Consider the following 15,302-nt stretch of genomic DNA (forward strand, 5'->3'; position numbering starts at 1 on the left):
ATAGTTTTAGATTTACAGAAATTGCGAAGATAGGACAGAGCGTTCTTCACCACACCGTTCGCCCCGTTGTCGTCGTCCTGTGTCAGTGTGGTGCATTCGTTCCCGTTGATGAGCCCACGTGGTTTCGTTGTTGCCGTTACCTGAAGCCATGATCATTTAATTTATTCAGATTCCCTTAGTTTTTACTCAATGTCCTTTTTCTGTCCCAGGCTCCCGTGCAAGATAACCACGTTACGTTTAGTTGCCATCTCATTGGGCTCCTCTTGGTTGTGACGGTTTCTTAAGACTTTCCTTGCTTTTGATGACTTCAGCAGTTTTGAGGAGTACTAGTCAGGATTTTTGTAAAATGTTCGTCAGATGGAGCTTGTCTGATGTTTTGCTAATGATCGGAACGAGGGTGTGGGGAGGAGGGCCACAGGGGTGAAAGCCACTCTCATCACGTCCTATCAAGGGCGCATGCTGTCAGCGCGACCCAGACCGTTGATGCTGGCTTTCACCACCGGGCCAGGTTTCGTCAGGTTTCTTCACTGTGACGTTATCACCCCACCCCCACCCCTTCCATACTGTCCTCTTTTGAAGGAAGTCACTATGCGCAGTCCATGCTTAAGGAGTGGACATCACACTCTGGAAGGTTTTAAGCATCGGAAGTGCTTTGATCTGAATTGCAGTTCAGAAGATGGCCACAATCTTCTGATTGTGGGGAGACTGAATTTTTTTTTTAAGGATTTAAATATTAAGGATTCAAATAATTGGACAAATGAACTAGAGAAAAGCAGGAGCTATAAAACCATGGAGGGACTGAATTGGAGGGTAGGTCTGTGTGTTGGGTGTTGGTTAGCCTGGCACCCTTAAGACAAGGTGAGGAAAGATGATGCTCTGAACATAAGGCCGTGGCGGAGGATGGGAGACTGTGTCGTTTATTTGAGAAAAGCCGATGGGGTTCAGTGGGTTGGGGTTGAGGGACTGGTAGGAGGTGGAGGAGGCGGAGTCCAAGACGACTTGCAGGGGTCGGCTGTGATCAGGGTACGCACTGTCACGTGCTGTCCGTATGACTTACCGCCCTTCATGCTGGCTTTCATCAGCCGGCAGGGGTAGGGCTTATCTGGGGTCTGATCAAATTTTAGGAGAACTTGCATCAAATGTGAATATTTCAGGGCTTTATACTGTTTCTATGTTACTGTGGATTTTAATGCAAGAAAGCTGGCGATTGAAAATTATGCACTTATTTATTCCAACATAAACCTGTAGCATTTAAAAAGGAACTGCCTAAAAGAGAGCCAGACAAAGAAGCGTACACTTCAATTGTAGCAAAGTACGAATATTTAAATACCGAAATTGTGTCCGACTTCTTTGTTTTATAGAGGACAGATGTTGTCATGAGAGAATTTTTATGCCTTTTCATGTGTTAAAATACGGCCACGCCACCCTGAACATGCCTGATCTTGTCTGACCTCGGAAGCTAAGCCAATTCGGGCCTGGTTAGTACTTGGATGGAGGCTACCTAGGAAGACCAAGTACTGCAAGCATTAAAATAAAGGAAAAAGAAAAAAAATAATAATATTAGAAAGAAAAATGTACTTTGTATACACTGTAGCTTTTGTTTTGTCTTTAGACTTCTGATAGTTGATGGTGTCTCTACATGTAGGCAGCGTGCATATGGTTAACGTCCTGGGCCCTGGAATCTGCTTCTCAGGTTTGACCCTCAGCCCCCCTGCGCGTGTGTGTGGTCTTGGCAAGTTACTTCATCTCTCTGTGCCTTAATGTCCTCATGCATAGAATGCGGATAGTGACAGCGCCTTCCTCGTAGGGCTGTCAGGAAGATTAAATGTAGTATGACCTAGCACACAGCAAGCTTAGGTGTTAGCTCTAACAGTAGTGATAATATTGTATGATTGCACCGTAGATCAATTTACATTTCTTTCTGAATGCCCAAAATTTTGGAGTCACAAAATGGTTTTTTCACAAAATTTTTATCACCAAATGATAACGTCAGGTTAAGTTTACAGATGCTCAGCTTCTCGGGATATAGTGAAAGTATGGGTGGCCAGTTGCTACATTTAGGAGTGAGAAACTGATCAATTTTTAAAGCTTTATTCCTTCCTTTCTCTATTCCTCCTGGTGAGTAATCGTTCTTACTCTGTATTTGGAATACCATGTGGTTTTTTAATGCAGGTATCAGAGTATGACAGTGACAGCCATAGGAGATAGAATTTAACTTTTTAAAGCAAATAAAACAGCTGTCTTGCTTCTGAGAGCTAGTTTGAAATGTGGAGATGTGGGAACTTCGAGCAGAGGTGACCCTGGAGCCCTCCGTGTAAGGCCGGGGGTGGCTCAACTTCGGTTTCTTACCAGGACTTTGAGCAAGAAGTGGCTTTTGATTCATAGCTCGTCGTGCGGTTACTGCTGTTTTCATAATTCTTCATTAAGCTTCTGGTAGGATGAAAACATTTCAAGAACAGTTAGGATGTGGAAAATAGGACATGTGTTGCTAAAACCTGTAATTGTGAGCATTTCTTAAAATGGCGAGTTTATCCTGTGCGCTTACTGATCCTGTGTGGTGATGGCTAGAAAAGCGTGTGGACGGGAATGACTAATCATTTCAGTTTTGGCTGATCTTTCTCCCTGCCTCTTTCTCTGGTTATCCATTTTGGCTAAAAACTCTTTATCTTGCTCAAGGCATCCAGGCCATGCAGAGTGCCCTGAGAGGTAGACCAGCCCCTCCCCCTCCACGCCACAGGTTAAAGAGTGCTTCTCAGGCGTGGAGGAGGGGTTCTTAGGCGAGCAGGGGATCCAAACAGGTCGCTCTGCTGGCCACGGCCACCAGTAACCTTTCTCTCCTTTTAACAGTAACCCTTCTCTCCTTTCCAGTCGCATTTTTGTTTTTCAACGCCATGTAAAGTCGTTCTCCCATGTTGGCACCCTACCTTGAGCAGTGAGTCGCCTTCCTTAGGGAATTGCTGTGTGTCTTTATGCATATTATTGCACCTCTCTGCGCCTGTCTCTTCACATATAACCTAGGGATGATACTACTTCTCTCTCTCTCTCTCAAGAGTAAATGAGTTAAAACATTTGAGGACTTTGGGCAGCGCCTTTTCAACAGTTGCTCCTAGTACTACCACTGCTTCAAGAGAGAGGAGTGTAACGCATATGTACATAACCTCGTACAAAAACAGTCCTTTTGCCTAAATTCTGAAACTTTGGCATAAAGTTGCTTATGAAATTTAATCTTTAATTTCTAATGGATCTGGAATTATATCCACTTTTTTGATTCCTAAAATTATGTGTACCCGTCTCTTATTTTTCTTTATCAAACTTGGTCAAGATTAATCTATTTTATTAGGTTTTTCAAGAGACGAGCTGTGGCTTCGTTAGTCCCTTCTTATGTTCTGTTTGTTTATTAATTCTGCTCTTCGTTGCCTTCCTTCTTTTCTTGGATTTATCCTGTTGTTCTTTCCATGTTCTTAAGTCGAATGCTTAGCAGAGTAATTTTCAGTTTCTCTAATGTACCATAAGCATTTTTAGCTATACTTTTATGGTAAGCTAACCTCTTCCATTGTTTCTCATAAGTTCATAGTTTTCTGTTTAATTAAAGTAATTTTTTTTTTTTGGTAGGGATTTCTTTCTTGACCCAAGATTATTTAAGAGTATTTTATCATTTCTGACTGTATAGAAATTTTTGGCTACCTTTTAATTATGACTTTTAATTGCATTGCAGTTAGAAAGTATAATCTATATGCTGCCTGTTCTTTGAAATGCATTTGAAATTGCTTCATGACCTTGTACATGGTCAGTTTTTGTAAATATTTTGTAAGTTTGCTTGAACAGAATGATCATACTCTTAATTATTAGAGGCAGCCTTCAAAGTATGTCCAATAAATAAAACTTGTTCATTGTACTTTTAGGTCTTTTAATTTTTATTTGGACTGTCAACAGACAGATGTATTAATCTTTCAGTACGATGATGTTTTTTGTTAACATCCCATTTCCCATCCATTTTTACCATATTAATTTTGAGACTTTTTTTGTTAGGTACATATAAAATTATCATTTTCATGTCATTCTGCTTTCTCTTATTCCACTCTTAAGTTTTTTTGTTGTGGTTTTATTTTTTAAGGAGTCTTTCATTTTTCTGCCTTGTACTGGGTTAGAGGTTTGTCGCTACTATTTAATAGCTATTCTTGATGTTTGGCTGTCCATGCCTAATTTATCATCCAAAGTTAATCTTTCAACTTCAGAATACGTTAGCTATGCTCTACTGCCCCCAAGTTACATGTTGTTATTGTCCAGAACTTTGGTTCTGTTCTTTTTCCAAACGTCTTAAATTGGACATAACTTCTATTTTTTATAGGCAGTGATTACAAAATCTCATTTACTTGCCATTTCTTTTTTGCATATCAACCTTCCTTTCAGGATTGTTTTTCCCAGAGCATATTCTTTAGGTAAAGTCTCCCAAAGTTTTTGTTTATGTGAAAACATTTTTATTTTGCCCACGTTCCTGAGAGTTTTACAGGATACATTCTAAGATATTATTCTACTGTCTCTGGCTTCTGTTGCCATTGGGAGTTTTATGGTAATTTATTTGTAAGTGATTTGTCTTTTTTTTTTTTTTGAGATATAATTGATACGTAATAAAATGCACAGATCTTAAGTGGTAAGTGAAGTTTGACAGTTGTACATACCTGCGCATCTGCTACCTCAAACGAGGCCAGGAGCATTTCCATCACCCCAAATGGTTCTCTCATTCCCCTTCCAGGGACCACCCCTTCTCTCCCATCCACACAGTGGGTTTTGCTGTTCTCGAGTTTCACATTAATAGAATTGTGCAGTAGATATTCTTCAGTGTCTGGGGTCCCCCGCTCTTTTGAGGTTAATGCATGTTGATGCTCGTTTCAGCAGTTCGTTCCTTTTTATTTCTGTGGAGCATTCCTTCGTGCGAGTATACCGCTGCCTGTCTGTCTCATTCTCCTGTCAGTGGGCACTGGGACCGTTTCTAGTTTTTAGCTATTGTACATGAGGCTGCTATTAACATTTTTTTGTGGATAAACATTTCATTTTTCTTGAGTAAATATGTAGGAGTTGAATCGCTAACTAATAAGGTAGTTTTAAGCCCAACTTTATAAGAAATTGTCTCAGACTGTTAGTGAGGTTCTCTTCTCATCTCAGGCATTCTCCGGTCTCACCGTAGTGGACCTACGTGTGGTTTTCTTTTTATTCCTCTCCTCAGGAGACATACTTCCTCCGTCTGCGGATTCATGTATTTCATTTTATCTGCAAAATTTTTAGGTTATATTGCATCAAATGTTGCCTCCTCAAATCTGTACTCTTTTTCTGGGACCCTGATTAGACATATGTTATCTTACTTTTTCCATCCCCCATAACTCTTAACCTGTCTTTTATATTTTTTTATCTTATCTCTCTGTTGTGAAGACTTATAGCTCTTCAACTGCAAGCTAACCCGCTGCTTAATTTATCCACTGAGTGTGTGTTTGGACGTGTGTGTGTGTGTGTGTGTGTGTGTACACACACACACGTATTTTTAAGTACTAGGTGGTTCTTTTTCAAACCATTCTGGTAATTTTTGATGCTAGTTTGTTACTCATTTTTGTGATTCCAATTTCTGTTTCTTTAAACATTTAATATTTATTTATAATTCTGTATTTGTTGATTACACTATCCCGAGTCTGGTATCAGTAAATTCTTGCCGACAGTGTTTGCTTGAGTATTTGTCATCTTTGAATGTGAGCCCATCCTGGCTGATCTGAGAGAGAGTCCGATCCTCCAGGAAAGTTAGCTCTTTTTTTCCTTCTGTTAGGCCAAGGACAGTAAAAAGGAGATGGTCTTGCTTTATAGTTACAGGTTTTTAAGGTGCTTGTTTGGTACCCACGTGTTTTTAGGCACTGGATTTGTGGTAATGTGCCTCGCTATAATAACTGTAAAATTGTGAGAATAAGATCAAATTTACTGAAACTTAAGTGTGATTTTGCTTTCTTTACTACTGTTATAGTGGATGTCACTCTTAGAGCTCAGAGTTCTTAAAATTCATTTCCTTAATATTTTTTTAAAAAGAGGAATAAGTACCATTTGAGTGCATTCTTAGGATGAAAAATCCAAACAATAAGGAATTTTATGGAGGAAAATCATAACCAGGTGGTTTGTCTTATCTGCATACAGTTTGATATGCTTGCTTTTTCATTCATTTATTCATAAAAAAATACACATGCTAAAGACAAGTATTCTCACTTTTTTTTATAACAGCTTCATCAAGATATAATTCACGAAATAAACAGTTCACCTGTTTAAAATGTGTAATTCATCAGTTTTTAGTATATTCACAGTTGCGCAGCCTTCACTGTGGTCAATTTTAGACAATTCTCAGCATCCCATAAAGAAAGCCAGTGCCCATTAGCAGTCGCCTCCCATTTTCCCAAGCACCCCACACCTTCTGGCAGCCACTAACCTACTTGCTGTGTCTACAGCATTGCCTATTCTGGACATTTTATGTAAATGGAATAACACCGTTTTTGTTTTCGTGACTGGCTGCTTTCACTTAGCATAATTTTTTAGGTTTCATCCATGCTAGTTAGTACTAAATTCCTTTTTCTGGCAGTATAATATTCCACCACATGGCTACACTGTAATTCGTTCATCGGTTGATGGACATTTGGCTTATTTTCACCTTTTGGCTGTTATGAATCATGTTGCTACAAACATTTATGTACAAGTTCTATGTGGACATAGGTTTTCATTTCTCTGGGCTGCATCCCTAGGAATGGAGTTGCTGGATTATACTGTAACTATATTTAACCTTTTGAAGAACTGCTAGACTGTTTTCACAAGTGGCTGTACCATTTTACATTCTCTGTCTAGTCAAATAGTCTAGTTCTCAAGTGGATAGAGGATCTGAATAGACATTTCTCCAGGGAACATATACAAATGGCCAATAAGCATATTAAATATGCTCAACATCATTAGAGGAGAAATGAAAAATCAAAACCACGGTGAGACACAGCATCACATCCACTGGCTAGAATTGAAAAGTCAGGTAATAACAAGTGCTGGAGAAGATGCTGGAAAATTGGAACCCTCATCTACTGAGGGTGGGATTGTAAAATGTAAGTGTGAATTGTTGCTCTGGTCCCAAGCAGTTGACAAATAAAATTTGCATTATATAGAATGAGAAAATATACTTGAATGTTTCCCTTAGCGTGGGCCAAGATTATTTTAAATTCGGACACAGAAACTGTGTTAGGTGACATTCTTTTTTTCTTTTTAATTCTTTTAAAAAATGTTTTGAATTTCTACAAACATAAAAACTATAGACAGTAGTATTTGCCGACCTCCCACCCAGATTTACAGAAAGCAATGAAGAATTACGGGTAACAGAGCAAGGTAGCCTCCTTTCAGAGTGGCCATTACTGGATTTTAAAAATATCTTTATTGTGCATATTTTATACTTCAAATGTGTGTACTCCCGATACATGTAGCTCTGCTCTTATATTTTTATTATTTACATTATGGCGTCATACATTTCCTTTACCTGGCTTGTCGCTCTCTGTAGATCTGATGACTTTTGTTTCCTGTATTTAATTCCTTTGAATGCACATGCTGCATTTTAACCAGTTTCTGTTGACGGACTGTTCAGATTTTCCTGTATTTCAGCTCCGTAAGCAGTGCTGTGGTAGCAGTCCGTGTCAGTCAGGGGTCTGCAGAGAAACGGAGCCAGTGGGGGTGCGTGTGCGTGTGCGTGCGTTCAGACATGTGGAAAGAACTGGCTTGTGTGACTGTGGCCTTCTGTCTTGAGGCACAGTTTCTTCTGGGAAACTGCAAGTTTCGCTCTTCCAGCCTTCAGGTGATTTGCCCCGTGCCTCCACCCCACCCCCTCCCCTCCACCCCCTGCGTCGTAGGCTGACTGACTGCAGCTGACTGTAGGTGCCAGCCGCAACTACGAAGTCCTTCACAGCGACACCTGCACCGGTGTTGAGCCAACGGCTGGTTACTGTAGACTACCCAAGTTGACACATGAAACCAAGGAGCATCAGACTTAAAAATCTCCACCAGTAGTTCATACACATACTTCATTAAATAATATACTGGTGTTTTTACAATTCTTTTTTTTTTTTTTTTTTAATGCTGGTTAGGACACAGTAAATTAATTTCAGCAGGTCTGGCCCGTGTTCGAAAACCGTTGCTATTGTATATATCTTACACGTAGCAATGGATTGCTGGGTCGTAGGGTATCTGCACCTCGCCTTTGCCTCCCCTTGCCAACTTTCTCTCTAAAGTAGTTGTAAACGTACTTTCCCACTAGTGGTGTGAATACCGTTTCTTCTTCCTCTTGATGGGAATTGGTAATTTCTGTTTCCTTGTAATTCTACTTCCAGGTAGGTCTGGGTTTATTTTTTAAGATTTAAATTTTTTTTTCAATTACAGTCGACATTCAGTATAACATTAGTTTCAGGAGTACAGCATAGTGGTTAGATATCTCTATACCTTATAAAGGGGTCCCCCGATAAGCCCAGCACCCACCCGGCACTGTACATAGCTATTGCAGCACCGTTAACGGTATCCCCATGCTGTACGTCACATCCCGTGATGATTTTGTAACTGCCAGTTTGTACTTCTCGGTTCCTTTACTTTTTTCACTCAGCCTCCCAGATCTGCCAACCATCAAAATGTTCTTTTGTCTCCATGAGTTTATTTCTGTTTTGTTTCTTCATTCATTTTGTTATTTAGATTCCACATATAAGTGAAATCACACGGTATTTGTCTGACATTTCACTTAGCGTTATATCCTCCAGGTCCATCCATGTTGTTGCAAATGGCAAGATTTCATTCTTTTTTATAGCGCTCGTAAACCTTTCGGCCTACCATTTCGTATTACAGATTTTTAAGAATTTGAATGCACTTCGGAAGTTTTTTTTCAGGTTAAATCTTTTTAGTGGTTATTCTTTAATAAAGTTGTCAAAAGAATCTTTGGATTCCTGTTACGTCACTAAAAAGTTACTCTGGCAGAGAAAAATAAGGGTATTCAAAGCACACGTGAAGGATTCGTGTTTTAGCAGAACCTTTGAGCAGCTTGCCGCCGTGGCTTCTCTTTTCGCTGTCCCACGTCCGAAAGCAGAGCATCATGGTGCATGTGCTTCAACGCTTGGGCACCGGAGCTGCTCTGTGTGCGTTCAGCCCTGGCTGCCGCCTCGTAGCCGAGTGACCGCACAAACGAGAATAATAATTGCACCCGCCGCATACATGCCTATTTGTTAGGTGGTAGTAGTAAAGAAGGAGAAGACTTAGCAGTAGGACGGTTCGGTAGACTTCAGAGCCTCCTCCACCCCCTTCACCCTGTGGCGGTGAGTGTGCGGGGTCCGTTGGGCAGACTTCAGCAAGGGGTGGGCGGTGTCACCATGTTCTGAGGTTAAAGGACCAGAGCGGTGCTGGTAGTCGTCGCTTCTTGTGTCTGTTAAATTATAATAAGAGTTTCCTTTTTTATTTCCACCCAGCCAAATTAGCAAGACGCAGCCAAGAGCGAGACAATCTCGGCATGCTGGTCTGGTCACCGAATCAGGATCTATCAGAAGCAAAACGTAAGTTTTAGAACACCTTTGTTTTTCACCTTCTTATTGAATGCAAAGTTTTAAATAAGCTTTTAAAAGTCTGTACATATGTTATTTCTCTTATCTTTTTTTAAATGAATAATTTCAAAAGTTTCAGAGTCTGTATTTTTTTACTGTGGCCTGTCATGATTTAAAGATTACTAACCCATGGTTTTTCATAATCTACTTTTTTCAAAATGCTGTACAAGCTAATAGTGAAGTAACTAGGAGGAAAGGCTCAAAGTGGAAAGAAAATTATAACGCACTATATAACTAACTCCCTCAGCTGGGAATTTATAGATGTATAAAGATGAAGAGTTGAACACGTTTCTGATTTGAAGGATTTCAGAGGACAAATATGTGTCCTTGGAGTAGACGTCACAGTGCAAGACTTCAGCCTGCCTGAAAGCAAAGCATCGGCATTGGTGATTTCATGTGTTTAACATTTCATTAGGACGGGTATTCTGAGCTATCTTGAACTTTCTCATAGGGGTGTGGTGGTAGGAGTCTCATAGCTGTTAGTGATCGTGTATTTTCAGAGTTGGCTTTCTGTCAGCTCTTGTGTCCCTTCTGCTTAAATGGCACCACGTGTGAATAATCTTTTATCCGATATAATACCATATAGTCTTTGCCGTTTTCAGAGTTATTATTTCCTCCATAACTTAAAATTTGAGAGAAGAAAAACGAAATACCCTTTTTGAAGACTTTTCAGTGGAGTCTCAGTGGAGTTGATGGGGATTTGCAAACTTGGAAATCACATGGCAAAGTTTTTTTTATTATATGTGTGTTTTTCTGGAGAAAAGGACATTTGGATTTTCAAAGGGATCTCAGAAAACAAAAAAAAGGTTACTAATCAATGCCCTGAACCACGGCAGGGCTTAGCAAAGGCCGCAGTGGCGAGCGTTCGTCAGACAGCTGTCGGGTGGTGCGTTACGGCCGGACTGCGCAGGCGTTGGTCGGGTTTCCCACGCTGAGCTCCGCGGCCAGAGAATCGCTGTTCACAGGTTCCCACGCCGAGCCCGTGTGAGAGACGACACTTGTCAAACGTCCCCGTCGTGCGGTTCAGCTGTGGAGTCAGCATGTTAAGATGCAAAGAGCTCATGATATACACGTTTAATTTTGACCAACAAGAATCCTTTTTTTGGTCCAAATTTTATGACTCTTAGTAATGCTAAACTTAGCAAAAATAAAACAATCTCAGTGTGACCTGAGTTAAGAGTGCCTTAATTTCCCTCCATCTCGCCGCTGCGCGATGAGTCTGTGATGGAGGACAGCTGGCAGGGCGCGTGCTGGAGTCGCTCTTGTCTTCGCTGTGCCGGGGAGGACTCTGAACGTGTCTCCTTTTGCTCGCCCCTTCGTGCACGTCCAGTAACTTAGAAAACCCTCTGTTTCGTTTTCCAACATGTTCTTTCTGTAAAAGTCTAACTTTTAAAACTTTGTTTTCCTGAATTCTGCTAAATAAGTCAGTTCCCATATGCGTCTTTCAGTTGTCCAGTCATCCTGCCCCCCGTTGCCATCCTAGTCCAGGGGAAGCCTGCCTGGTCGCTTCAGGTGTTCTGTAGATGGTTTGATTTTGGGGTCTCTCATCACGCCTGTTGCACTCCCGGATGGGTCGCAGTTGGTCACAATGCCCGTCTTCAGTTACGGTGCCCAGAACTGAGTATTAAGAGTAGTGAGCCTTCGTGCCAAGCACTGGATTAAAATGCCTCTGTGTTCCGATATTCAGTTTTTGTAGCAACTGGGAGGAAATATTTGTCCCCTTTTTACTGATATCGTTTCACAGTCAGAGCGGGCTGTGGCGCTCCCACGGGGCACCAGTGGAGGAGCCGCGAGTCGGGTCCGCGTTCGCAGACTCTGACCCGTGCTTCGTGTTCTAAACGCGTCTCTCCGGTCGAGTTAATTAAACTTCAGTCTCTCTTCATTTCGCCCTTGTCCTGTTACCACAGTGCGCGATCGCGTTCGTGCCTCCTGCTCTTGTGTTACCCGTTGGCAACTTTGAAGTCTGAACTTCATTTTAATGTTATCTTATTTTTTTCTAGGTCTAGAAGAAAAGAGCAGAATTAAAAGTTAATAGATTTTTAAACACTGGTATTGCCTAAAATAAACTTGCAGTTTTAAAGTAAGCCCTGCCCATATTGGTTAAAACTTTAAACTTTAAAAAAAAAAACACAGTCTAAAAGTATCATTTATATATTGCTGAAAGTTCAAAAGACACAGGAAAGTATAAAGAAACACTTGACTCATTAAGCCATTATCCACAGATAACTGTTAAACAGTTTGGGATGTTTTTCCAATCCTTTTTCTTCCTCCACGCATATTTATGTAAGTGAGATGAGGGTGTTTCTATATATGTGGGTGTGTACAGCAAATCCTCACTTGACATCATCAGTAAGTTCTTGGAAACTGACTATAAGCAAAACAACATATAACGAAACCAGTTGCATCCTAGGCTAATTGATCTAGATGAGAGTTAAGTTCCTGCGGCGTATTTCTGGTCACGAAGACACCAGCAAACTTCTAAATGACCCAAAACACTTCTAATAGTAAACACTGAAATACACGTGAGCTCTATGCACATTGATGAAAGATGAATAAAAACAAGATCAGCTCATCTCAGGTCCAGGTCACAGGTGGCCAGAGCCTGTCTCTGGTGGCCTAGGGCAGGAGGTGGGGCCACCCACCACCACCCACACTGGGACAACGCAGGCTCGGCATTCACCTTGTGTGCACACTGCTGTGACGGGGGAGGGAAAACCCACAAGGCCGGGGAGACCGTGCTCCCTCCACGGACAGAGGCCCCGGCCGGGAACCCGTCTTCGTTTCCTCCTGAGCGTCATAACAAGACGGGGTGTGTGAGGGCCGGCCATGCCCGTCCGCGTGTCGTCTCCCGGAACGCTGACCTGTGCGTTTCCCACGTCGTGCGCATTTCATAGCGTGCCATGTGGATCTGTCCGCGTATCTCACCGCCATTCTGTTGGAAGTTCAGGTGGTTTCTACTATGTTGCTTCTGTAAAAGAAGGCTGAGGAGAGGACTGAACCATAGAGCTTTGTCCTCTTTCTGTTGTTTTTGCTGCGTTTTTAGTTTTCTTAGGCTAGATCCCTAGGAATGGAATGGGGGGCTGACAGGAAGCGTTTTCCTGCCCCGGCGTGAGTGTGGTTCCCCGCAGCAGGCGCCAGCGTGCGGGGCCCCGGAACCACACCCATGGCTCGTCGTCTAGTCGTAGGCCTTGAACCGTAAGTACAGTGTTAACACAGACGAGCGTACACGCTTGGATCTTTGCCATCTGCCACATCCCCCAGCGTGTAGGTGAAAAGAAGCTTTTCCACCCATTCCGCTTGCCTCTCTTTGTTTTGAAAGCCTGTGGCGGTGCCGGTTGCCCAGCACTGGTTCTGACTTTACGCACACATAGGCGGTTTGGAACGTGCGCCGGTTTCCAGCAGGGAGACAGCCCCGCGCAAGGACGCCTGTGGCCCCTGGCTTCCCCGTAGCACGTTCACGTAATTATTTTGTGGTTATAAAAACACATGCTGCTGTAGTAAGTTCAAGCAATGTAGAATCTATAATGTGGAGAGTTAAAAGCCTTATAGTCACTGCTTATGACATATATGCTTTCCGATATTTTTACGTATATTACTGTTAAAAAATTTTATCACAACCCGAGCTGTTCAGCAGTTTGTTCTTATCAGTATGTGTGGGACTTGGTTCTCTCAGTACCTTTGCAATTAGCCAGTTTTTAACGAACAAGTATGGGTGTATCATAAATTAATCCTTAATTTTTTTCGTACAACAAAATTCCCTGTTGGTCGATACTTGAGATCGTTCAGTTCTTCCTTTAAAAAAAAAAAAATGCTATAGTGAACATTCTTATTTCTTTAGGATAAACCCCTAAAAAAATGGCTATAGTGAACATTCTTTTTTCTTTAGGATAAACCCCTAGTTTGTCCCCTAGGACAAAGAGCAAATACAATATTTCTTATTTTTTTCTTTTTCTTTTCTTTTTTTTAATAGAGTTCATTTTTAGAGCAGTTTTAGGTTCACAGTTAAATTGAGCCGAAAGTGTAGCGATGTCCCGTATGCCCCCGTCCCCCCATGCACAGCGTCCCCGACTGTGGACATCCCTCACAGAGCAGGACATCAGTTACAGTCAGTGAACTGATACACTGTTATCCCTCAGTGGCCGCAGTTGACATTAGGGCTCATGCTTGCGTTGTACATTCTCTGGGTTTTGACACGTGTGAATGACACGTACTGCCACCGTGGTATCACGCCCAGTCTCCGTGCTCTGCCTGCGCGTCGCGTCCAGCCCCCTCACTCACTCTCAGCCACCGCTGACCTTTTTACCGTCTCCATAATTTTGCCTGGTCCAGAATGTCATGTACTTGGAATTATACAGTCGTATGGTCTTGTTCAGATGGCTTTCTTGACTTAGTAATAATGTATGTTTGAGGTTCCTCCGTGTCTTTTCATGGTTTGATAAGTCATTTTCTTTTTAATGCCGAATAATATTCCACTGTCTGGATGGACCACCGTTTATCTGTTCTCCAACTAAAGGACGTGTTGGTTGCTTTCAGGTTTTTGCAGTTATGAGTAAAGCTGCAATAATCATCTGTGTGCAGGTTTTTATGTGGATATAAGTTTTCAACTCCTTTGGATAACGCTGAGAAGCGGGCTGGCTGGACCGTGCACTAAGAGCACCTGTCGCCCGGTGAGAGACTGCAGGGCCGTCTTCCGGAGCGGCTGCGCCAGTTCGCTGTCCCCCGAGCCACAAGTGACGGTCCTGCTGCTGCACAGCCTCGCCAGCGCGGGGCCGTGTCCGTGTTCCGGATCTCGGCTGCTCTGATAGGTGCATGACTGACTTACTTTTACACTAACAAGTAATACATACACACCAAATAAAATAAAATCGCGAAACATGTGCCACGTCTCCCAAGTTAACCACTGTTATGTGACTTTTCTGGTTGTTAGTCTATAAACGTAAATGTATCTTTTTTTTAATGGTCATATGCGGGCCTTTCATAGTTTAAGCATCTTTAAACTGCTGCAGAGAACATCACTCACTGCATCGGGGCTGACGGATCAAACGGTACATACATTTTAAATTTTATAGATTTTTCCCATGTTTCATCTAAAGGGTTATATGAGTGTGCCTATTTTCCAAAACCTCCCTAGCATTGTATTCTTTCTTTTAAAATTGTTTTAAAAATTATTTTTATTTGTGGTAAAATAAACAACATAAAATTTACCATCTTAATCATTTTTCTTACATAAATATAACTGCCAAAAAGTGGAATCCATGCGAATATCCCTCAACAGGTGAGCAGACTGGCCGAGCGCGGGATCCCGACAGGGCGGAGCCCGACCTGGCAGCAAAAAGGAAGGAGCCGCTGGCGTGCGCCGCGGCTTGGACGACACAGCCCCAGGCCTGGTCACGCGCCCGTCCCTGACGGCTGCGTGCCTCGTGATTCCACTTGTACGGCGTCCTTGGGAAGACAGACCGTGGTCCACCTGGACCGTTCTTAAGTGCGTGGCTCAGTGTTCCTGCGTTCACGCTGCCATGCAGCCAGCGTCCAGAGCTCTCATCTTGCAGCACGGGGGCTCTCCCCGTCAACAGCCCTGCACTGCCCCCTCCCCCAGTGCCTGGCAGCCACGCCACTGTTTGACTCAATGCTTTGACCACTCTAGGTATTTCATTTAAGTTGAATCATACAGTA

General features: G+C 42.3%; 1 protein-coding gene across 3 annotated transcripts in view; it reads left to right on the forward strand.

The window, feature by feature from the left end:
- RCOR1 (REST corepressor 1) overlaps window positions 1-15,302 on the forward strand; it is a 97,860-nt gene that overhangs the window by 49,997 nt on the left and 32,561 nt on the right. For all 3 annotated transcript variants that reach the window (XM_036239502.1, XM_036239500.1, XM_036239501.1), the window contains one exon: window positions 9,498-9,581. In XM_036239502.1, coding sequence (XP_036095395.1) covers window positions 9,498-9,581 — 84 coding nt within the window. The remainder of the gene's footprint in view (window positions 1-9,497; window positions 9,582-15,302) is intronic.

The sequence above is a fragment of the Rousettus aegyptiacus genome, unplaced genomic scaffold (assembly GCF_014176215.1).
Source record: "Rousettus aegyptiacus isolate mRouAeg1 unplaced genomic scaffold, mRouAeg1.p scaffold_m13_p_3, whole genome shotgun sequence".
NCBI lineage: Eukaryota > Metazoa > Chordata > Mammalia > Chiroptera > Pteropodidae > Rousettus > Rousettus aegyptiacus.